General features: G+C 45.7%; 1 protein-coding gene across 1 annotated transcript in view; it reads left to right on the top strand.

The window, feature by feature from the left end:
* Positions 1–24,418, top strand: part of SORD (sorbitol dehydrogenase) — a 72,479-nt gene that overhangs the window by 3,872 nt on the left and 44,189 nt on the right. Inside the window, exon 2 of the mRNA XM_044274223.1 lies at positions 16,403–16,618. Within this exon, the coding sequence (XP_044130158.1) occupies positions 16,544–16,618 (75 nt within the window). The 5' untranslated portion in view covers positions 16,403–16,543. The remainder of the gene's footprint in view (positions 1–16,402; positions 16,619–24,418) is intronic.

Genomic DNA, 24,418 nt, shown 5'->3' on the forward strand with positions numbered 1-24,418 from the left:
CACATAGCAATTTCCACCACACTGCCCCCACATAGCAATTTCCCCTACACAATAGTTTCCCCCACATAGTAATCTGCCCCCACATAATAATTTGACCCCACATAGCAATTTCCCCCACATAGTAATTTGCCCCCACACTGCCCCCACATAATAATTTGACCGCACATAGCAATTTCCCCACACCGCCCACACAATAGTTTCCCCCACATAGTAATTTGCCCCCACATAGTAGTCCCTTCCATAATAATTTGGCCCCACACAGCCCCCACATTCCCCCCCGATGTCCTCAATGTCTCTTCGCTAATATGTCCTCCTGTGTGTCCCCCCCACATGTCCCCCAAAGTAGGCAATGAAATAATAAAAAAAAAAATGAAAAAAAATTAAAAGCTAAAGACTCATCTATGTCCAGGGCCAGGCGCTTGCTCGAAGAGGAAGGCGGGATGAGGCAGGCTTGCACATGTCACAGTGCTGCATTCTGGCACAGGCGCGCAATGACGTCATCACGCCCGCCTGCGCCGGGATTTTACTACCACATAGGCCTCAGGCCTACTAGGCCTGAAGCCTATGGCGGTGATCGGCGACGGGACAGGGAGCTATGCGCTCCCGTGCCCCGCCGCAGTATATGGGCGTTTGAGTCAGCGTTGGGCCCCCCAGCGGTGCTGGGCCCTGGGCTTCCGGCCTGAACGTCCCTATTGTAATCCGCCACTTAGTCCGGCGGTGGAGCCCTCGGCAGTTGAGTTGAGCAGCCGCTAAAGAAGAATCGTCCTCCAAGACAAGGAGCAAAAGCGAAAATCTTCCCCTGGAGACGAGCATTAAACCTTGGCTGGCGGAGTAACCCTTTCCCTACACCCTAGACCAACGAGCATTATTATTATTAACCCTTTTATCCCTATATCCTTCTGCCAGCAATGTTATTAACCCTTTCCCTGTAACCCCTAGTCATGCCATACCCCTACATTGCCACATCAAGCCCTGCATTTCTTTGTACCCCTGTATTAACCCCTGCCTTGTCATCATCCCTGCTTTAACCCCTGCATTGCTATATTTAACCCTTTCCTTATCTCCCTACAATACATTCCCTGCCTTAGGAGGTGGTGATGGTGAGTACAATAAAGGAATTCAAGAGGGGCCTGGATGTATTTGTGGAGTGTAATAATAATACAGGCTATAGCTACTAGAGAGGGGTCGTTGATCCAGGGAGTTATTATTTTTTATTTCCCTAAAGTGAGGAAAATTGGCTTCTAGCTCACAGTTTTTTTTTTTTGCTTTCCTCTGGATCAACTTGCAGGATGACAGGCCGAACTGGATGGACAAATGTCTTTTTTTGGCCTTATGTACTATGTTACTATGCTACTTTTAACCCCTGCCTTGCCATCATCCCTGCATTCCCTGCATTGCTATATTTAACCCTTTCCTTATCTCCCTACAATACATTCCCTGACCATTAACCTTTGTCTTGCCTTCTTCCCTGCTTTAACCAGTGTATTACCATTATATACCCCTGACCCTGGTATTCCTGTATTGTTTTAACCCCTGTAGGGAAAGTTAGGGATAGGTAGGAGGGTGCAGTCATTATAGAGTGTATGTGTATGTTTAGCTAGAGATTTTGGGGTGGAATAATAGTGGGGATTGTGTAGTTTGTCTAGTTTAGTTAGGTTTATTATACAGGTCCTTCTAAAAAAATTAGCATATTGTGATAAAGTTCATTATTTTCTGTAATGTACTGATAAACATTAGACTTTCATATATTTTAGATTCATTACACACAACTGAAGTAGTTCAAGCCTTTTATTGTTTTAATATTGATGATTTTGGCATACAGCTCATGAAAACACCAAATTCCTATCTAAAAAAAATTAGCATATCATGAAAAGGTTCTCTTAACGAGCTATTAACCTAATCATCTGAATCAACTAATTAACTCTAAACACCTGCAAAAGATTCCTGAGGCTTTTAAAAACTCCCAGCCTGGTTCATTACTCCAAACGGCAATCATGGGTAAGACTGCCGACCTGACTGCTGTCCAGAAGGCCATCATTGACGCCCTCAAGCAAGAGGGTAAGACACAGAAAGAAATTTCTGAAGGAATAGGCTGTTCCCAGAGTGCTGTATCAAGGCACCTCAGTGGGAAGTCTGTGGGAAGGAAAAAGTGTGGCAGAAAACGCTGCACAACGAGAAGAGGTGACCGGACCCTGAGGAAGATTGTGGAGAAGGACCGATTCCAGACCTTGGGGGACCTGCGGAAGCAGTGGACTGAGTCTGGAGTAGAAACATCCAGAGCCACCGTGTACAGGCGTGTGCAGGAAATGGGCTACAGGTGCCGCATTCCCCAGAAACAGCGGCAGAAGCGTCTGACCTGGGCTACAAAGAAGCAGCACTGGACTGTTGCTCAGTGGTCCAAAGTACTTTTTTCGGATGAAAGCAAATTTTGCATGTCATTCGGAAATCAAGGAGCCAGAGTCTGGAGGAAAACTGGGGAGAGGGAAATGCCAAAATGCCTGAAGTCCAGTGTCAAGTACCCACAGTCAGTGATAGTCTGGGGTGCCATGTCAGCTGCTGGTGTTGGTCCACTGTGTTTTATCAAGGGCAGGGTCAATGCAGCTAGCTTTCAGGAGATTTTGGAGCACTTCATGCTTCCATCTGCTGAAAAGCTTTATGGAGATGAAGATTTCATTTTTCAGCACGACCTGGCACCTGCTCACAGTGCCAAAACCACTGGTAAATGGTTTACTGACCATGGTATTACTGGGCTCAATTGGCCTGCCAACTCTCCTGACCTGAACCCCATAGAGAATCTGTGGGATATTGGGAAGAGAAAGTTGAGAGACGCAAGACCCAACACTCTGGATGAGCTTAAGGCCGCTATCGTGGGCCTCTATAACACCTCAGCAGTGCCACAGGCTGATTGCCTCCATGCCACGCCGCATTGAAGCAGTCATTTCTGCAAAAGGATTCCCAACCAAGTATTGAGTGCATAACTGAACATAATTATTTGAAGGTTGACTTTTTTTGTGTGTTAAAAACACTTTTCTTTTATTGGTCGGATGAAATATGCTAATTTTTTTAGATAGGAATTTGGGTTTTCATGAGCTGTATGCCAAAATCATCAATATTAAAACAATAAAAGGCTTGAACTACTTCAGTTGTGTGTAATGAATCTAAAATATATGAAAGTCTAATGTTTATCAGTACATTGCAGAAAATAATGAACTTTATCACAATATGCTAATTTTTTTAGAAGGACCTGTAGTGTTGTTATTGTATATTGTAGTGTGAGTCTATATGTATATATATATATATATATATATATATATTTATATAGCCATTGGTATAAATATATATATATCAGTTATAATTGATGGTGAACTGTAATATTTTAATAAATATAGTTTAATGTTAAAATACAAGTACATAGAGTCTTTTGTCGCCGCCATAGTCCAGGGCACGCAGTTCAGGAAAGTTAGAGAAACAGAGAGAGAAAAATAGGCAGAGTCAGCCACAGCTGGTTACGTCTATTTATTAATATTAATCCCAAATATTAATAATTCATATTTTCTTTAACAGGGTAGAAAACACAGAACAGGACTAAATCTTTACATTATACTTTATCTCTGAATAACAGTGCTCCAGACTTTGGCTCCTGAACTGAAAAATTTTGGAGCCAAATTTAAAATGTAAATTACATATAATTATAATAAAAAAGACTTGAAGGAGGAGATTAGATGCAGGTCACAGTAGTGAGCCAGCACTACATACGGCATACTGCCTGCCAGCACTATGAAACATATAGGAGAATACAGCGCCACCTACCTGTGATGTAGATGTTCTCCTTCCTCATCTCCTCCGTTTGACCCAGATTGCCATGACAAATTCTTTCAGCCACATCTCGTCTCTGCAGAGTTTGTTACACAGACACAATAGATTACTCAATTTTTCCATCACCCTCCTCACCTTTTCAACACAAACATTCCATGCTGGTGTCCCAACAATTTCATCCTGTTGCCATTTCCAGTACTGTGCCCACTGTGCTCCCCAATGCCCCCAAATAACATACTGCTGAAAAAATAGTGACCCCAGTAGAAATAATTGGGGTCATTTATCAAACTGGTGTAAAGTAGAACTGGCTTAGTTGGCCATGGCAACTAATCAGGTTCCACCTTTCATTTTCCAAAGAAGCTGTCCACAATGAAAAATGGAATCTGATAGGATACTATGGGGAACTAAGCCAGTTCTATTTTACATGGGGGTCTAGAACATGGGATCTTTTGATCCCTTGTCCTATTCACCCTAATAGAGATCTATAAGGGTGAATGGGATTTTCACAGCATGGTAACCGATCTGAGCCCCTGCGGTTTTAAAAATAAAATTGTGGGGGTTCTGATCGAAAGGCAGTGGGAGCCACATCCCTCTGTCTTGCCTCATAGGTGCTGCAATCAGCGTTGATTGAAGTCATTGAAGTCAATAAAGCGTTATTGAAGTCAATAAAACACTGTATTGGTTCTTTGCCAACATAAGGAGGCATATAACTCATCAGCCGTACCGCTCCTGGGAAGATCAGATCACAATCTGGTGTATCTTCTACCTGTATACAAACCACTAGTGCGTAGAGAACCAAATGTCGGCTGTACAGTGAGGATATTGTTTCAACACAACATGGGCATGGGCAAAACTGCAGGATTCCTATGGGGAGGAAATGGACAGGTCTCACACACTGCATAACAGACTACATCACTTTTGTGTGGACAACATGGTACCCACAAAAATGGTGAGGTGCTTTTCTGACGACAAACCCTGGATTAACCCTGATATAAAAGTCTTTAGGTCAGGCGACAAGGAAAAGCTGAGGGATGCACAAAAGCAGCTGAGGCGTCAAATCAGAGAGGGGGAAGTCAGATATAAAGGGAAGATGAAGGAGCAAGTGGATCAGAAAAACATTAATGAAGTCTGGAAAAACACCATACAACCAAGGCTACTAAGAGACGAGCTGGATCTTGTTGGAGTGGACCACCATCTTTCCAATTGGATCCGAGACTGCCTGACAAACTGACCTCAGTATGTGAGAGTCCGGGACTGTTTGTCAGACACTGATCTCTAATACAGGGGCACCTCAGGGTACCGTTCTTACTCCTTTCTTATTTACACTGCACACTGTAGACTTCAGGTAGAACTCATCTAGCTGCTACTTACAGAAGTTCACTGATAACTCACCAATAGTGGGCCTCCTCACAGACAAGGATGACATGGAGTACAGACAAATGACTTGGGAATTTGTGGATTGGTGCCAGCCGAACCACCTTAGGATCAATGCTGTGAAGACTAAGGAGATGTTCAGCACGCCAGACCTGCAGGGTATTGCGATAGTGAGGTCACGGTTATGGGCAATCGAGGGTTACTCACTTTTTAGAGGGGAACCCTGGGCAGGCATGCGGCAGTGAAGGAGAGGTAGACACTAGTTCCTCTGGGGCACACTCTGTAAATTGGGACCAGGCCTGATGGTGTGTGAGGTGCCCTGGATGTTGCAGGTATTTTGAGTGCCTGGGGCAAGGTCCCTTTAAGGATCGTGACGCCAGTGCCTGTAACGGTGGCACACCGATTTGTAGGAGTAGTAATAGAGTACACAGATGGTAAACCAAACGTTGCTTTACTTGATAAGAACAGTCCAACTTTGTACAGACAGTTTACAGTTGATAATGATGCAGTCCCTTATATCACAAATGCACAGCAGGTTCACTTCACAATATGGCAGGTATAAATCTTGGAAGATACTTGTAGGGTAAACAGTTAATGCTTCGCAGTACTATGCTGCACTGTCCCCTCAGCTATTCTAGCTGGCTGGATCCCAAGGCCCGGATGCCTAAATGCTGGCTTTAATCCTTGGTATTAAATCTTCCTCCAGTATTGACCCTTGCTTTATATTAAAGTACCTCTGCCCCACTGCGGCTATCATTCCATTCAGAGATTGAATTTGTTAAGCTGTGATATTTATACCCCTTGTTTTTTACTTTTTATACTGTCACTGTAATGCCTTTATTTTGGATTTTTTGTACTCTCTGTCCTGCTTTGGTGGTGCTGTATCACATGCATTTCCCCACTATGGGACTATTAAAGCATTATGTTATCTTATCTTATAGTTCTGCCAGTAATAATGCCCCTGAACAAAAAATCCTGCTGTAATGCCCCATATAGTGCCCTCATATAAAAAAAAATGCCTTGGTAATGTCCACTGTGGTGCCTCAGTCCCCAGTAATGTCCCTTATACTTTCCCCAGTATAAAAAATTCCCCTAGAGTACCCTCAATAATGCTGCCACAGTGCCCCTACAGAAGTAATAGTGCCCCTCCAGTAGTAATGACCTCCACAGTGCCCAGCCAGTAGTAGTGTCCCCCACACTGCCCCACAGTGTAAATGTACCCCACAGTGTCTCTCCAGTAACAAGCCTCACAGTGCTCTCCCCAGTAATATCCCTCACATTGCCCCCCAGCAGAGGTCACGCTGCATTTTTTCTGGAAGAGTAAAAATACTCCTCTTACCATTTTTGATCAGTATTTTCAGCCGATGAGGAGTACGAAAGTTACAGTAATTCAAATAGTTAATACGACGGCCTACATCACATTAAGGAGTTGCTATTTATGCAGGGAAACCATTACTAGTACTCTAGAACTGTCTACCATGCATAAATAGCAAATTTAGACAATTTTAAATTTAGCCGAGGTCACTGTTGCGCTGAGGGGTCGGTACTGCTGAGGGGTCGGTACCACTGAGGTCACTGTTGCTCTGAGGGGTCGGTACCACTGAGGTCACTGTTGGGCTGAGGGGTCGGCACCACTGAGGTCACTGTTGCGCTGAGGGGTCAGTACCACTGAGGTCACTGTTGCTTTGAGGGGTTCATACCACTGAGGTCAATGTTGCTCTGAGGGGGTCATACCACTGAGGTCACTGTTGCTTTGAGGGGGTCATACCACTGAGGTCACTGTTGCGCAGAGGGGTCGGTACCACTGAGGTCACTGTTGCTTTGAGGGGGTCATACCACTGAGGTCACTGTTGCGCTGAGAGGTCGGCACCACTGAGGTCACTGTTGCGCTGAGTGGTCGGCACCACTGAGGTCACTGTTGCTCTGAGGGGGTTGGCACCACTGAGGTCACTGTTGCGCTGAGAGGTTGGCACCACTGAGGTCACTGTTGCGCTGAGAGGTTGGCACCACTGAGGTCACTGTTGTACTGAGAGGTTGGCACCACTGAGGTCACTGTTGCGCTGAGAGGTTGGCACCACTGAGGTCACTGTTGCGCTGAGAGGTTGGCACCACTGAGGTCACTGTTGCTCTGAGGGGGTTGGCACCACTGAGGTCACTGTTGCGCTGAGAGGTTGGCACCACTGAGGTCACTGTTGCGCTGAGAGGTTGGCACCACTGAGGTCACTGTTGCGCTGAGAGGTTGGCACCACTGAGGTCACTGTTGCGCTGAGAGGTTGGCACCACTGAGGTCACTGTTGCTCTGAGGGGGTTGGCACCACTGAGGTCACTGTTGCGCTGAGAGGTTGGCACCACTGAGGTCACTGTTGCGCTGAGAGGTTGGCACCACTGAGGTCACTGTTGCGCTGAGTGGTCGGCACCACTGAGGTCACTGTTGCGCTGAGAGGTCGGCACCACTGAGGACACTGTTACAGTGATTTCATGAGGTTTAAAGGGTTTGTCCTGTTCTGGGGGTAATGTGGCTGATGGGGGTTATGACTTATGAACAGACTGTGGCTGCTTCCTCTAATTACAGAACATGCTGTCTCCGGTTGCTATAGGTAACAGCTGTACTGTACTCCTCAGTCCTCATGACGCACGCTGCCTGCAGATTAGGAGCTGTACACTACAGATAAGGGTGGGAAACTGAAATGTTGTCGGTGACACAACACTCACCATGCTGCCGGCCGTCACTTATGGGTAACCTGTGCAAAATGTGGCGTTACCGAAAAGTTACCACTAGCAGGGCTGGTCCCTGACAGGGCGCACACTGCGGACGAGCACCGCTATAGCTCACATATCCATATGTGTTCATAGCCGGATTAGGCTCATACAGCATGTGAGGCTGAACAAGTTAAAACAAGGCGCTGCAGCAAGGCCACTTACCCTGCCAGTGATGATCGCGTGCACCTCCTTCCTTACTTCAGAGCGGTGTGCCATAAGCTCCGGCAGCCCGCTCAAACTGACCAATCACTAAGCTCCTAACTGTAAGGAGCTTTGTCATTGGTTGTGTCAGGCAGCAGCCACATCTCTGCGCTAGTCTCAATAGTTACATAGCTACTGAATGAGACAGGAGAAGGAATGCCTTTAACATACAGTACAGACCAAAAGTTTGGACACACCTTCTCATTCAAAGAGTTTTCTTTATTTTCATGAACATGAAAATTGTAGATTCACATTGAAGGCATCAAAACTATGAATTAACACATGTGGAATTATATACATAACAAAAAAGTGTGAAACAACTGAAAATATGTCATATTCTAGGTTCTTCAAAGTAGCCACCTTTTGCTTTGATTACTGCTTTGCACACTCTTGGCATTCTCTTGGTGAGCTTCAAGAGGTAGTCACCTGAAATAGTTTTCACTTCACAGGTGTGCCCTGTCAGGTTTAAGTGGGATTTCTTGCCTTATAAATGGGGTTGGGACCATCAGCTGCGTTGTGGAGAAGTCAGGTGGATACACAGCTGATAGTCCTACTGAATAGACTGTTAGAATTTGTATTATGGCAAGAAAAAAGCAGCTAAGTAAAGAAAAACGAGTGGCCATCATTACTTTAATTAATGAAGGTCAGTCAGTCAGCCGAAAAATTGGGAAAACTTTGAAATTAAAGGGATTCTGTCACCTCCCCTAAGGCAAAAAACGATTTAAAACCAGCCATGCAGCACAGCTTACCTGGATTAGGCTGTGCTGTTCAATCTTGAAATCCGTCCAGCAGTTAGTTCAAAAAACGAGTTTGATCAATGAGGAAATGCGTCCTGAAGGTGCCCAGAGGGGCGTTTTTTTCTTCTGAGAGAGCCCAGTCCCGCCCCTTTTTCAGTGCCCAGCCCGCCTTCCTTTTACTTCCTAACCGCCGCCCCCAGCCTGCCACAGCCTCCCCTTCCTCTCCTCCCCCTCCCTCTTGCCGAACGAACTCTCGCACAGGCGCAGTACCCACTGAGGGCTGCGCCTGTGCGATCATCAGGAGACTGAGGGCGGCAGCTTCATCTTCGTCACTGGGCATGCGCCGAGCCCAGTGACGTCCGATGCTCGCTCTTCCCTCAGTCAGCAGGGAAGAGCGAGCATCGGACGTCACTGGGCTCGGCGCATGCCCAGTGACGAAGATGAAGCTGCCGCCCTCAGTCTCCTGATGATCGCACAGGCGCAGCCCTCAGTGGGTACTGCGCCTGTGCGAGACTTCGTTCGGCAAGAGGGAGGGGGAGGAGAGGAAGGGGAGGCTGTGGCAGGCTGGGGGCGGCGGTTAGGAAGTAAAAGGAAGGCGGGCTGGGCACTGAAAAAGGGGCGGGACTGGGCTCTCTCAGAAGAAAAAAACGCCCCTCTGGGCACCTTCAGGACGCATTTCCTCATTGATCAAACTCGTTTTTTGAACTAACTGCTGGACGGATTTCAAGATTGAACAGCACAGCCTAATCCAGGTAAGCTGTGCTGCATGGCTGGTTTTAAATCGTTTTTTGCCTTAGGGGAGGTGACAGAATCCCTTTAAGGGCTATTTGACCATGAAGGAGAGTGATGGGGTGCTGCGCCTGATGACCTGGCCTCCACAGTCGCCGGACCTGAACCCAATCGAGATGGTTTGGGGTGAGCTGGACCGCAGAGTGAAGGCAAAAGGGCCAACAAGTGCTAAACATCTCTGGGAACTCCTTCAAGACTGTTGGAAGACCATTTCAGGTGACTACCTCTTGAAGCTCATCAAGAGAATGCCAAGAGTGTGCAAAGCAGTAATCAAAGCAAAAGGTGGCTACTTTGAAGAACCTAGAATATGACATATTTTCAGTTGTTTCACACTTTTTTGTTATGTATATAATTCCACATGTGTTAATTCAGTTTTGATGCCTTCATAGTCATGAAAATAAAGAAAACTCTTTGAATGAGAAGGTGTGTCCAAACTTTTGGTCTGTACTGTATATATCTCCTTGAGAAGCCAATTTGACCCTAAAGGGTTAATTCAACCTATAATCTAAACTGTGTCCTGTTACTTCTCTTATCTCTCTGCTGACTGCCTGTCCCTTAACCTCATCACTGCTGCAGCCTGGTCATCAGCCTCAGTGTAAACTGTTCGAGTGACTGATGGCTCTTTTAACTCAAAGAATCCAATGAGTCTCTAACTAAGGCCTCATGCACACGACCGTGTGCATCCGTGGCCGTTGTTCCGTTTTCCGTAATTTTCTGCGGACCCATTGACTTTCAATAGGTCCGTTGAAAACTCGGAAAATGCACCGTTGTTCATCAGCGGTCGTGATCCGTGTTTCCTGTCAGTCAAAAAAATATGACCTGTCCTATTTTTTTGACGGACAACGGTTCACGGACCCATTCAAGTCAATGGGTCCGTGAAAGAACACGGATGCACACAAGATTGGCATCCGCGTCTGTGATCCGTGGCCGTAGGTTACTTTCATACAGACGGATTTTAAGATCCGTCTGCATAAAAGCTTTTTCAGAGCTGAGTTTTCACAGAGACGTTCCCATGGTGTGTACATGACTGCCCCCTGCTGCCTGGCAGCACCCGATCTCTTACAGGGGGCTGTGATCAGCACAATTAACCCCCCTCCCTAGTTTTTATTTAATTGGTGGCCAGTGCGGCCCCCCCTCCCTCCCTCTATTGTATTAATTTCATTGGTGGCCAGTGTGCGGCCCCCCCCTCCCTCTATTGTATTAGTTTCATTGATGGCAAGTGTGCGGCCCCCCCTCCCTCCCTCTATTATATTAGTATCATTGGTGGCCAGTGTGCTGCCATTCCCGGCCCCAACTCCCTCCCTCTATTGTATTAGTTTCATTGGTGGCCAGTGTGCTGCCTCCCCTCCCCATCATTGGTGGCAGCGGAGAGTTCCGATCGGAGTCCCAGTTTAATCGCTGGGGCTCCGATCGATAACCATGGCAACCAGGACGCTACTGCAGTCCTGGTTGCCATGGTTACTTAGCAATATTAGAAGCATCATACTTACCTGCTGCGCTGTCTGTGACCGGCCGGGAGCTCCTCCTATTGGTAAGTGACAGATCATTAAGCAATGCGCCGAACAGACCTGTCACTTACCAGTAGGAGGAGCTCCCAGCCAGTCACAGGCAGCGCAGCAGGTAAGTATGATGCTTCTAATATTGCTAAGTAACCATGGCAACCAGGACTGCAGTAGCGTCCTGTTGCCATGGTTACCGATTGGAGCCCCAGCGATTAAACTGGGACTCCGATCGGAACTCTCCGCTGCCACCAATTATCGGGGGGGGGGGGGGGGGAAAGAGGGGAGGCCGCACACTGGCCACCAATGAAACTAATACAATAGAGGGGGGGGCGCACACTGGCCACCAATGAAACTGATACAATAGAGGGAAGGAGGGGGGGCCGGGGGGGTGTACACTGGCCACCAATGAAACTAATACAATAGGGGGAGGGAGGGGGGCCGCACACTGGCCACCAATGAAACTAATACAATAGAGGGAAGGAGAGGGGGGCCGGGGGGGCCGCACACTGGCCACCAATGAAACTAATACAATAGAGGGAGGGGGGGCCGGGGGGGGGGCGCACACTGGCCACCAATGAAATTAATACAATAGAGGGAGGGAGGGGGGCCGCACTGGCCACCAATGAATTTAATTCAATAGAGGGAAAGAGGGGGGTCTGCCCCCTGCTGCCTGGCAGCCCCTGATCTCTTACAGGGGACTATGATATGCACAATTAACCCCCCTCAGGTGCGGCACCTGAGGGGTTAATTGTGCTGATCACAGCCCCCTGTAAGAGATTGGGTGCTGCCAGGCAGCAGGGGGCAGTCATGTACACAGTTCGTAGTATATTCTAACTTGAAGCGTCCCCATCACCATGGGAACGCCTCTGTGTTAGAATATACTGTCGGATCTGAGTTTCATGATCTAACTCATATCCGACAGTATATTCTAATGGGGACGCTTCAAGTTAAAATATACCATCGGATTGGAGAAAACTCTGATCCTATGGTATAATAGGGACTCCTGACTTTACATTGAAAGTCAATGGGGGATGGATCCGTTTGCAATTGCACCATATTGTGTCAACGTCAAACGGATCCGTCCCCATTGACTTGCATTGTAAGTCAGGACGAATCTGTTTGGGTCCGCACGGACACCAAAAGATTTTTTTCTTCATGTCCGTGGATCATCCAAAAATCAAGGAAGACCCACGGAAGAAAAAATGGACACGGATCACGGACCTACGGACCCCGTTTTTGTGGACCTTAAAAAAAAACGGTCGTGTGCATGAGGCCTTAGTCGGATCTTTAGATTCTTTTAAAGGGAACCTGTCACCCAAAAATCGCCTATTAAGCTGTTTACAGTACCTTATAGTGCTGTATAGTCGTTTCCTGATGCACTTTTTGTTAGTTTTGCAGCATGTATGCTCAGTCAGAAATCGATGTTATATTCAGCTGCTGCCCCGTGCTTCAAGTCAGGCTTGAAGTCACGGGGGCAGCGGCCTCGGCGTCTTACATGGCCCTCTCCCCGCCCCCTGCCTCTGTGACTGACAGCCGAAATCCGATTCCGGGACCGCGCTCAACGGCCGCATGCGCAGTAAAGGGCGGCAGGAGCGCGGTCCCGGCTGCCGCGCGTACTACGCGCCGTCTTACTTTCGCCGCACTGCGCATGCGCCCGACATCCTGTATCAAACGCGCCCGCGCCCAGATGCCGGGCGCGGGCGCGTTTGATACAGGATGTCGGGCGCATGCGCAGTGCGGCGAAAGTAAGACGGCGCGTAGTACGCGCGGCAGCCGGGACCGCGCTCCTGCCGCCCTTTACTGCGCATGCGGCCGTTGAGCGCGGTCCCGGAATCGGATTTCGGCTGTCAGTCACAGAGGCAGGGGGCGGGGAGAGGGCCATGTAAGACGCCGAGGCCGCTGCCCCCGTGACTTCAAGCCTGACTTGAAGCACGGGGCAGCAGCTGAATATAACATCGATTTCTGACTGAGCATACATGCTGCAAAACTAACAAAAAGTGCATCAGGAAACGACTATACAGCACTATAAGGTACTGTAAACAGCTTAATAGGCGATTTTTGGGTGACAGGTTCCCTTTAACCTGTGACTCATTCGATTCTTAGACTCCCTCCTGTACAGTGTGTGACTCAGAGCTGCTTGCCTGAGCTCTGATTGGTTGCAGGCCGAGGTGGGCGGGGAGGGGCGGGGCTGGCTTCCACTCTAGGATCAGATTACGCTCCTCCCTGCTGCCAGCGTCTCTCTGCTCTGCTATCTGACTGAGCTGTTTCACACGGATCAGCTCAGTCAGTGGAATCGACTCCTCCGGTTCAGTGAACTGAATCAATTCAAAAGAACGATTCATTCATAAACCGGACATCACTACTGCGCTGCCCGTGCCGTTCACAGCGCTCACTGCACTGATGAATGGCAGGGAAAAGTCTGAGGCGTGTTGGTACGCCTTAGGCCTCTTTCACACGGCCCTTACGGAAAAATGTGCGGGTGCGTTGCGGGAACATGCGCAAAACGTTGTAATGCGTTTTGCATGCGCGTGAGAAAAATCGCGCATGTTTGGTACCCAATCCGGAACTTCTTCACAGAAGTTCGGGCTTGGGATTGATGTTCTGAAGATTGTATTATTTTCCCTTATAACATGGTTATAAGGGAAAATAATAGCATTCTGAATACAGATTGCATAGTATAATGGCGCTGGAGGGGTTAATTATATATTTTTTTTAACTCACCTTAATCCACTTGATGTGGTGACGTCACTCCGGTCATCACATGATCTTTTACCATGGTGATGGATCATGTGATGACCTGGAGTGACATCACCACAGGTCCTGTTGTTGCACAAAGCTCAGATGAAGACATAAGGAGATGCCGGCTTCGCGATCAAGTGGACTAAGGTGAGTAAAATTTTTATTTATTTTTTAACCCCTCCAGTGCTATTTTACTATGCATTCTGTATTCAGAATGCTATTATTTTCCCTTATAACCATGTTATAAGGGAAAATAATAATGATCGGGTCTCCATCCCGATCGTCTCCTAGCAACTGTGTGTGAAAATCGCACCGCATCCGCACTTGCTTGCGGATGCTTGCGATTTTCACGCAACCCCATTCATTTTTATGGGGCCTGCGTTATGTGAAAAACACACAAGATAGAGCATACAGCGATTTTCACGCAACGCACAAGTGATGTGAGAAAATCACCGCTCATGTGAACAGCCCCATAGAAATGAATGGGCCGGTATTCAGTGCGGGTGCAATGCGTTCAACTTGCGCATCGCATCCACGCGGAATACTCGCCCGAGTGAAAGGGGCCTTAGACTTTTTCCAGGGAGTAAAATGGCCTACACAGTCTGACGCTTGTACAGGCGTTATTGCGACCTCTGCCACTCAGTAATGTCCCCCATAGTTCTCACTAAGCCTTTTGAGTAATGTCCTCCCAAATTATTTTTTACTATAAGAAGCTGTGAAGCTGTGGAATAGATTTCCTGAGGACGTGGTCACAGCAGGAACAGTTTCAAAAAGGGTTTAGACAAATTCTTAAAAGTAAACAACATTAATGCCTATGAAAATGTGTAGAAATCTTAGTTTCATTTCATTATGGGATTTGCGTCCCCACTTTATCCCTATCCCTTGGTTGAACTTGATTGACTTGAGGCGACTTTCACACTAGCGTTTTACTGGATCCGGCAGGGCTCAGCAAAAACGCTTCCGTTACTGATAATACAACCGTCTGCATCTGTTATGAACGGATCCGTCATGAACTCCATTGAAAGTCAATGGGGGACGGATCTGTTTTCTATTGTGGCATCCCAGTGCGGAAAGCAAACTACAACATGTTGCAGTTTGCTCTCCGGTTTGAGAACGCAACTAAGCGGAACGGAATGCATTTTGGAGCATTCCGTACTGTTCAGTTTTGTCCAATTGACAGTGAATGGGGACAAAACTGAAGCATTTTTTTTCCGGTATTAAGCCCCTATGATGGATCTCAATACGGGAAAACTTAAACACTAGTGTGAAAGTAGCCTTATGTCTTTTTTTTCAACCATATTAACTAAAAATTCCCCTTCAGTATTTTTGTTCCTCAGTGCCCCTGCAGTGCTCTCCTTCCTGCTAGTAAGGTCCCCCAAGTGGGCATAAAAAAAAATAAAAAAATACTCACCGCATTTGCGGTCACTGATGGAAATAACTGACCAAATAACTGAAGTGTGAACCCAGCCTTACATAGCATGTGGTTGAGAATTTGTGAATTGTCATGCACTTTGCTGGTACTGTAATTTTTTGGAACACTTGTAAAAGTGCATGTTTTAAATGTTACAAAATAAAAAAAATGCTTGTAGAATAAAACAGCAGCTGAAAAGACTTGAAAGTGTTTAAAACATTGCAAACATAGTGTGTGTGAAGTCACCCATAAGGTATGTTCACGTGACAAAATGTGCTGCATATTCCCTGGCTGAAACTGCTGTGGTTTCTGACAAGGTTTTTCACGTTGAGTTCTGTGAACCTGCTCACGGTTCAGCCCCACTGAATGGAGCTAAGCTGTGAACGGACAGCCACCATGGCTTCCAGTGGCATCTGTCCTGGCACGGCAGCAAGAAAGGACATGTCCTTTCTTGGCGCGGTCGCGGCTTTAAATTGCCAGCTGCAGGAACGACAAAGTGGCCTCTCATTGAAAACCGTGGAAGTGGACACCATGGAGTCCACACCAAAATTCCAGCTGCAAAGGATGCAGAGTAAAAGGGCCCTGAGGCTGGATTCACACATGCAGATTCAGTTTTGGTGCAGATTTTGGTGTGTTTGTGTTGTAGTTGTTCCGCTTTGACTTTGGTAGAACGGCATGTAATATCCTCGGTGCTGTTGTCCATAAACGCAATCCAATGCTGCAGTGGTATTCCAACCTTACAGACCTGGTATTTTTGCAGAAGACAGAAGTAAAGCTGACCTTTACATGGCCGTCTGCTTCCAGCTAAATTTGACACTTTTAAAAGGTATCACTAATGGAGAATTTTGGGTTACACTGACTCAGATCGAAATTTACAGCTTATTATTTTTTTTTTTTTTCCTTTGAAGTTAATGAATGGCGCTTTATATAGAGCAGGAGCCTTCAGTGTTGTAACACTTTTCCTTTTAATATTTGCCAGAATGTTGGCAAAAGATAACTTACAAATTAATACATGGCTCTTATAAATGATAAGTTCCTCCTACTAAGCAGAAAGTAACATTCTTCTCTTTTAGGACCAGGGTCAAAAGCTAAAGCCAAATCTGACAAACAGAAGGCTCAGATCAATCTTTAACCCGACTCTTTGAAGTGCAGCAAAAACCAGCAGAACTGATAAAGCAGGGACATATTTTCTGAGAGGCCATCAGGATAGAGCTATGGCAGCCACAAAGCTGAGTCCGCCTGTGGAGAACCTGTCTGTTGTAGTCCATGGGGTTGGAGATCTTCGTTTGGTAAGCTAACTTCATCCGTGACTAGTACAAAGTCCAGTATGATGTATTAAGTTGTCTATGATTAATTTCCATCTTCAATATTTACTCTACATTCAGTACTAGAAAGCTGTAAGAAATATCTCAGGGCGCTTTTGTCTACCAACGGTAATGGGGGATTTCCTTGTAGGCCTCTGAAGGAAATGACTGAATAGAGCTGATTAATGGGTTATATGAAGAGCTTGTCCAGGAACAATGTCCTCTCACCAATGGGCTCAGGCTTTTATCTCATACACCCTGACTGTTCCTGAGGTGCAATACCAGAAACACGCTTTTTGCTAACCATGTTCACCTCTTCTTAATATGTTTGTTAAGAAAGTCATCCTCTATCCTTACAGGTTACGTATTCCAGTCTAAGCTAGTCACTCAGTTATCATTAACTCGTCTATGTAATAATCGACTTTGTTCAAATGTTGACTCTGGAAGTAAAGTTTTAAAGGAATTTTGAGAACATAGGAGATTTATCATCTCCCTGAGCCAGTAAAGTGGCGTAAAAAAGTTGCAAACCACATGTTTACAACTTTTTTAACGCAACTTGCAACAGATATTTTCACAAGTGCCCTTTCTATGCCAGCCTCGTCACTTTTCTAAAAAGGGGACAGGACCAGCGGGTTTGCCACATTTTTCTTCAGTTGCGCCTGTTTTCAGGCACAAATGAAGACAGAAATATACTGCAGCTCCTAGCTGCTGTTGATTTCACTCTGGCAAACGGACAACCGGAGACGCGTATAATTTGTGATGAGGCCTGCTCCTCATCACAAATTATTTGCATCTTCTGGCAGCATGGAGATTTCAATGGCCAGGGTAAAACACCTGTTTTTGATCATTTTCCCCCATCATTTGTTTGTGGATATTTGATGTCTTCTGTTCAATTTCTTTCATTGCTCAGACTCGGGTCACGTTTGCTAAAGAGGTTCTGGAGATTTTGGCAAAAAAGCAGGACAAAATGCCACTGCATTATAATCAGTGGTGTCTGTAGGATGCTGTTAATGTCCATCAAGTGCTGAGTTTTTGTGTTCCTACACTGGAACTCAACAGATGTGAAGCTTGCCTTAATTGGGTATTCCAGCCTCAGAGTATTGATAACTTGTCCTCGGGATAGGCCCTCAATATCAGATCAGAGGGGGCCAGACTCTCGGCACCCCTGCTGATCTTATAGAAAAGATAACTGCACTCAAGTAAGTGCTGCAGCATGTACTCACATGACCTAGGATGAGCACCACCAATATACAATTCATAAAGGTGCTATCAGCATGTATGAAAAGTCAACAGCACAAAGAAAGAAAGTACATTGAATTTAAACTGATAAAGCTTTATTTGATGATTTTAAAAAGTCATTAAAGCCTGAAGATCTCATAAATACATATATGTGAGAAAATTCCCCCACAGCACTGTTTACAATAAAAACTAAGAAAGGTGAAATACACCAATAAAACAGGCAAATAAAAGGATTTTTATAAAGAGATTTCATATATAAGCTCCAAATGGAGTTACAGAATAGATACTATTTAAGCCCCATATTCATTGCATATATATTCATAAGTGATGCAACATCACATGAACAAAAACAAATAAAGTGCAAGTGCACAAGTTGGAAAAACAGTTAAAACAAATACCATACAGCGCTGCTGTGTCACTGCCATAAACTGTGCAGCTTCATCGGAGAGAGTGTCGCTAATGAGAAAAGCTCATTATATAGCCATTATAATTAGTACAATACACTATATACAGTACAGACCAAAAGTTTGGACACACCTTCTCATTCAAAGTTTTCTTTATTTTCATGACTATGAAAATTGTAGATTCACACTGAAGGCATCAAAACTATGAATTAACACATGTGGAATTATATACATAACAAAAAAGTGTGAAACGACTGAAAATATATGTCATATTCTAGGTTCTTCAAAGTAGCCACCTTTTGCTTTGATTACTGCTTTGCACACTCTTGGCATTCTCTTGTATATAATTCCACATGTGTTAATTCATAGTTTTGATGCCTTCAGTGTGAATCTACAATTTGCATAGTCATGAAAATAAAGAAAACTCTTTGAATGAGAAGGTGTGTCCAAACTTTTGGTCTGTACTGTGTATATATATAATTAGTCGTGCCTAGAAATGCAGTCAAAATATCCCTAAGGACTCATGCACACAAGTGTACTTGCTCAGTACCCGTGCTGTGGACCGAAAATGTACGTTTGCACTCCGTACCAGAAATGCGGACCCATTGACTTTAATGGGCTAGCGATCTGCATCATACAAGAAAGAACATGTGCAGTGTCCTGAAAGACACTGCTTAATACTGTAATTGGGTTTCATGAAAATGTGCTTGTGCCTGAGTTCCCATAAAGTTGCACAGGGAGGGGGAGGTTCTAACGCACCTCTCAATGCTGACTCCGCCCTGCTCTCTGGAGAAGAAGGAGAAGGAAAATGTGATGTCTGGGGAAAAAGCTGCACCTCAGCAGCCATTTTGCAGAGTTAGCAAAACTCCAGAGTTAGTTCTATGTACCAGCCCATAGAAGGGAAAGATTACAAAAGATCCAGGCAACTCGGAGAGTTAGTGAGAATATTGGCAAAGGAAGGTAATTGTCATTTATCAGGCTCTAGTCTCCTTTGCATTTGGTGGAGAGACAGAAAGTCCACCTGCCAGGAGATAGTATTCCTAGAGAGGATACAGAAGTATATGACTATACAGTACAGCAGAGATAGTATATCCCTTCAGCCTGCAGAAACAAGGGAGAAATATTGATTGCTACCCCTTATGCAACTTCTGGGAACTACCTTGAGCCCTTGTAGAAGCCACTTTGCTGTAAATGACTTTTGTGCACATTGATGACCTTTGGATCAGCTTCAGTAAAGTACTAGGAATTTGTTAAAGGGGTTGTCCGGGATTGGGGACATTTGTCTATTAGTAATCTAATAACATAAACATTACAAACATGCATGTGGTACCTTTAGAGCATATTGCTGAAGCCCTGTTTTCCAGCTTTCAATTCATGGCCGGAAGTGAGTATTTTCTTATCTTTAGTGACGTACCGGGTCCCTGGCAGGCGAGCAAAGCTTCCTCTTCCTCTGCTCACGGAGCCCGGTGACATCACTGGCAGTCTAGATGACAATGCAGAGAGGTTGGAGGGGCGGTTACTTGTCCGTCCGGCATCGCGCTAAGCCCCGCCCCCAGTCGGTGACATCACCGGGCCTTCAGCATTTCAATGAATGGAGGAGGATCACTATGCTTGTTAGCATAGAAAACTCCTCCCATCAGAACTACTAGCTAATGGGGCAGAAGGCTTTAGAAAGGAGGAATTCCTTTCACCACAGAACCACAGGATTACATGGCTGTGCTAATTGCATATATTGCATTTAGACAATAGCATGTTGATTGCGTAAAAAATAAAAAATAAAAATAAATAAAACAATGGCTCAGTTGAAAGAAAAGGTAATATTAGTGTAGTCAGTCTGCTTTTTTTTGAATTTATTTGAAATAAACGGATAATCCTATTTATGTAATGAGGCTGCTTTTATCTAGTTTAAAATATTTTTTTTAGCCCCGTACTTGTGTTTTGGAATGAATCTTTTTTGCACATTCTCCTTTTGGAGTTGCAGTGCGTGCATTTCCCTTTCCTGTGGTTATACATCGGTTTCAACTGGTCAGTATATAAGGTTTACCTTGAGCCTGAGGGGGCCCAAAGATCCTTGGCCCACATAAGAAGACACCAGTATTATAGAAAGTGCATGCTGGTCAAGTTACACCTCTGGCTGGAGGGAAAGGGTTAGGTCAAGAATATGACATGGGAGGAGTGCTGTTTCAATTTTTGCCTCAGGGAGCACAAAGGTTATGTGCTCCCCTGCTCCTGGCCACAAAGCACTGAGGGAAGGGGGGCCCAAGCTGAACTCTCGCACCAGGGCCCATGAGCCTTCAGCTACGCCCCTGCCTTGAAATATGTATATATATATATATATATATATATATATATATATATATACACACACACTACGTGCAGAATTATTAGGCAAATGAGTATTTTGACCACATCATCCTCTTTATGCATGTTGTCTTACTCCAAGCTGTATAGGCTCGAAAGCCTACTACCAATTAAGCATATTAGGTGATGTGCATCTCTGTAATGAGAAGGGGTGTGGTCTAATGACATCAACACCCTATATCAGGTGTGCATAATTATTAGGCAACTTCCTTTCCTTTGGCAAAATGGGTCAAAAGAAAGACTTGACAGGCTCAGAAAAGTCAAAAAAGTGAGATATCTTGCAGAGGGATGCAGCACTCTTAAAATTGCAAAGCTTCTGAAGCGTGATCATCGAACAATCAAGCGTTTCATTCAAAATAGTCAACAGGGTCGCAAGAAGCGTGTGGAAAAACCAAGGCGCAAAATAACTGCCCATGAACTGAGAAAAGTCAAGCGTGCAGCTGCCAAGATGCCACTTGCCACCAGTTTGGCCATATTTCAGAGCTGCAACATCACTGGAGTGCCCAAAAGCACAAGGTGTGCAATACTCAGAGACATGGCCAAGGTAAGAAAGGCTGAAAGACGACCACCACTGAACAAGACACACAAGCTGAAACGTCAAGACTGGGCCAAGAAATATCTCAAGACTGATTTTTCTAAGGTTTTATGGACTGATTAAATGAGAGTGAGTCTTGATGGGCCAGATGGCTGGATTGGTAAAGGGCAGAGAGCTCCAGTCCGACTCAGACGCCAGCAAGGTGGAGGTGGAGTACTGGTTTGGGCTGGTATCATCAAAGATGAGCTTGTGGGGCCTTTTTGGGTTGAGGATGGAGTCAAGCTCAACTCCCAGTCCTACTGCCAGTTTCTGGAAGACACCTTCTTCAAGCAGTGGTACAGGAAGAAGTCTGCAAGGTAAGAAAAACATGATTTTCATGCAGGACAATGCTCCATCCCACGCGTCCAAGTACTCCACAACGTGGCTGGCAAGAAAGGGTATAAAAGAAGAAAATCTAATGACATGGCCTCCTTGTTCACCTGATCTGAACCCCATTGAGAACCTGTGGTCCATCATCAAATGTGAGATTTACAAGGAGGGAAAACAGTACACCTCTCTGAACAGTGTCTGGGAGGCTGTGGTTGCTGCTGCACGCAATGTTGATGGTGAACAGATCAAAACACTGACAGAATCCATGGATGGCAGGCTTTTGAGTGTCCTTGCAAAGAAAGGTGGCCATATTGGTCACTGATTTGTTTTTGTTTTGTTTTTGAATGTCAGAAATGTATATTTGTGAATGTTGAGATGTTATATTGGTTTCACTGGTAAAAATAAATAATTGAAATGGGTATATATATTTGTTTTTTGTTAAGTTGCCTAATAATTATGTACAGTAATAGTCACCTGCACACACAGATATCCCCCTAAAATAGCTAAAACTAAAAACTACTTCCAAAAATATTCAGCTTTGATATTAATGAGTTTTTTGGGTTCATTGAGAACATGGTTGTTGTTCAATAATAAAATTAATCCTCAAAAATACAACTTGCCTAATAATTCTGCACTCCCTGTATATATATATATGGGAGCGTGCCCCTTACAGTGTGACGGTGTCTGGTATGTTTATGGATGCATGTGGGAGTGTGCCCCTTACAGTATGACGATTTCCGGTATGTTTATGGATGCATGTGGAAGTGTGTCCCTTACAGTGTGACGGTGTCCGGTATGTTTATGGATGCATGTGGAAGTGTGCCCCTTACAGTGTGACGGTGTCCGGTATGTTTATGGATGCATGTGGAAGTGTGCCCCTTACAGTGTGACGGTGTCCGGTATGTTTATGGATGCATGTGGAAGTGTGCCCCTTACAGTGTGACGGTGTCCGGTATGTTTATGGATGCATGTGGAAGTGTGCCCCTTACAGTGTGACGATGTCCGGTATGTTTATGGATGCATGTGGAATTGTGCCCCTTACAGTGTGACGGTGTCCGGTATGTTTATGGATGCATGTGGAAGTGTGCCCCTTACAGTGTGACGGTGTCTGGTATGTTTATGGATGCATGTGGAAGTGTGCCCCTTACAGTGTAACGGTGTCCTGTATGTTTATGGGTGCATGTGGGTGTGTGCCCTTTACAGTGTGACGGTGTCCGGTATGTTTATGGATGCATGTGGAAGTGTGCCCCTTACAGTGTGACGGTGTCCGGTATGTTTATGGATGCATGTGGAATTGTGCCCCTTACAGTGTGACGGTGTCCGGTATGTTTATGGATGCATGTGGAAGTGTGCCCCTTACAGTGTGACGGTGTCTGGTATGTTTATGGATGCATGTGGAAGTGTGCCCCTTACAGTGTAACGGTGTCCTGTATGTTTATGGGTGCATGTGGGTGTGTGCCCTTTACAGTGTGACGGTGTCTGGTATGTTTATGGATGCATGTGGAAGTGTGCCCCTTACAGTGTAACGGTGTCCTGTATGTTTATGGATGCATGTGGGTGTGTGCCATTTACAGTGTAACGGTGTCCGGTATGTTTATGGATGCATGTGGAAGTGTGCCCCTTACAGTGTAACGGTGTCTGGTATGTTTATGGATGCATGTGGAAGTGTGCCCCTTACAGTGTAACGGTGTCCGGTATGTTTATGGGTGCATGTGGGTGTGTGCCCTTTACAGTGTAACGGTGTCCGGTATGTTTATGGATGCATGTGGAAGTGTGCCCCTTACAGTGTAACGGTGTCCGGTATGTTTATGGGTGCATGTGGGTGTGTGCCCCTTACAGTGTGACGGTGTCTGGTATGTTTATGGATGCATGTGGAAGTGTGCCCCTTACAGTGTAACGGTGTCCGGTATGTTTATGGGTGCATGTGGGTGTGTGCCCTTTACAGTGTAACGGTGTCCGGTATGTTTATGGGTGCATGTGGGTGTGTGCCCCTTACAGTGTGACGGTGTCCGGTATGTTTATGGATGCATGTGGAAGTGTGCCCCTTACAGTGTGACGGTGTCCGGTATGTTTATGGATGCATGTGGAAGTGTGCCCCTTACAGTGTGACGGTGTCCGGTATGTTTATGGATGCATGTGGAAGTGTGCCCCTTACAGTGTGACGGTGTCCGGTATGTTTATGGATGCATGTGGAAGTGTGCCCCTTACAGTGTGACGGTGTCCGGTATGTTTATGGATGCATGTGGAATTGTGCCCCTTACAGTGTGACGGTGTCCGGTATGTTTATGGATGCATGTGGAAGTGTGCCCCTTACAGTGTGACGGTGTCTGGTATGTTTATGGATGCATGTGGAAGTGTGCCCCTTACAGTGTAACGGTGTCCTGTATGTTTATGGGTGCATGTGGGTGTGTGCCCTTTACAGTGTGACGGTGTCCGGTATGTTTATGGATGCATGTGGAAGTGTGCCCCTTACAGTGTGACGGTGTCCGGTATGTTTATGGATGCATGTGGAATTGTGCCCCTTACAGTGTGACGGTGTCCGGTATGTTTATGGATGCATGTGGAAGTGTGCCCCTTACAGTGTGACGGTGTCTGGTATGTTTATGGATGCATGTGGAAGTGTGCCCCTTACAGTGTAACGGTGTCCTGTATGTTTATGGGTGCATGTGGGTGTGTGCCCTTTACAGTGTGACGGTGTCTGGTATGTTTATGGATGCATGTGGAAGTGTGCCCCTTACAGTGTAACGGTGTCCTGTATGTTTATGGATGCATGTGGGTGTGTGCCATTTACAGTGTAACGGTGTCCGGTATGTTTATGGATGCATGTGGAAGTGTGCCCCTTACAGTGTAACGGTGTCTGGTATGTTTATGGATGCA

This window comes from Bufo gargarizans, unplaced genomic scaffold, assembly GCF_014858855.1.
Source record: "Bufo gargarizans isolate SCDJY-AF-19 unplaced genomic scaffold, ASM1485885v1 original_scaffold_1579_pilon, whole genome shotgun sequence".
Taxonomy (NCBI): Eukaryota; Metazoa; Chordata; class Amphibia; order Anura; family Bufonidae; genus Bufo; species Bufo gargarizans.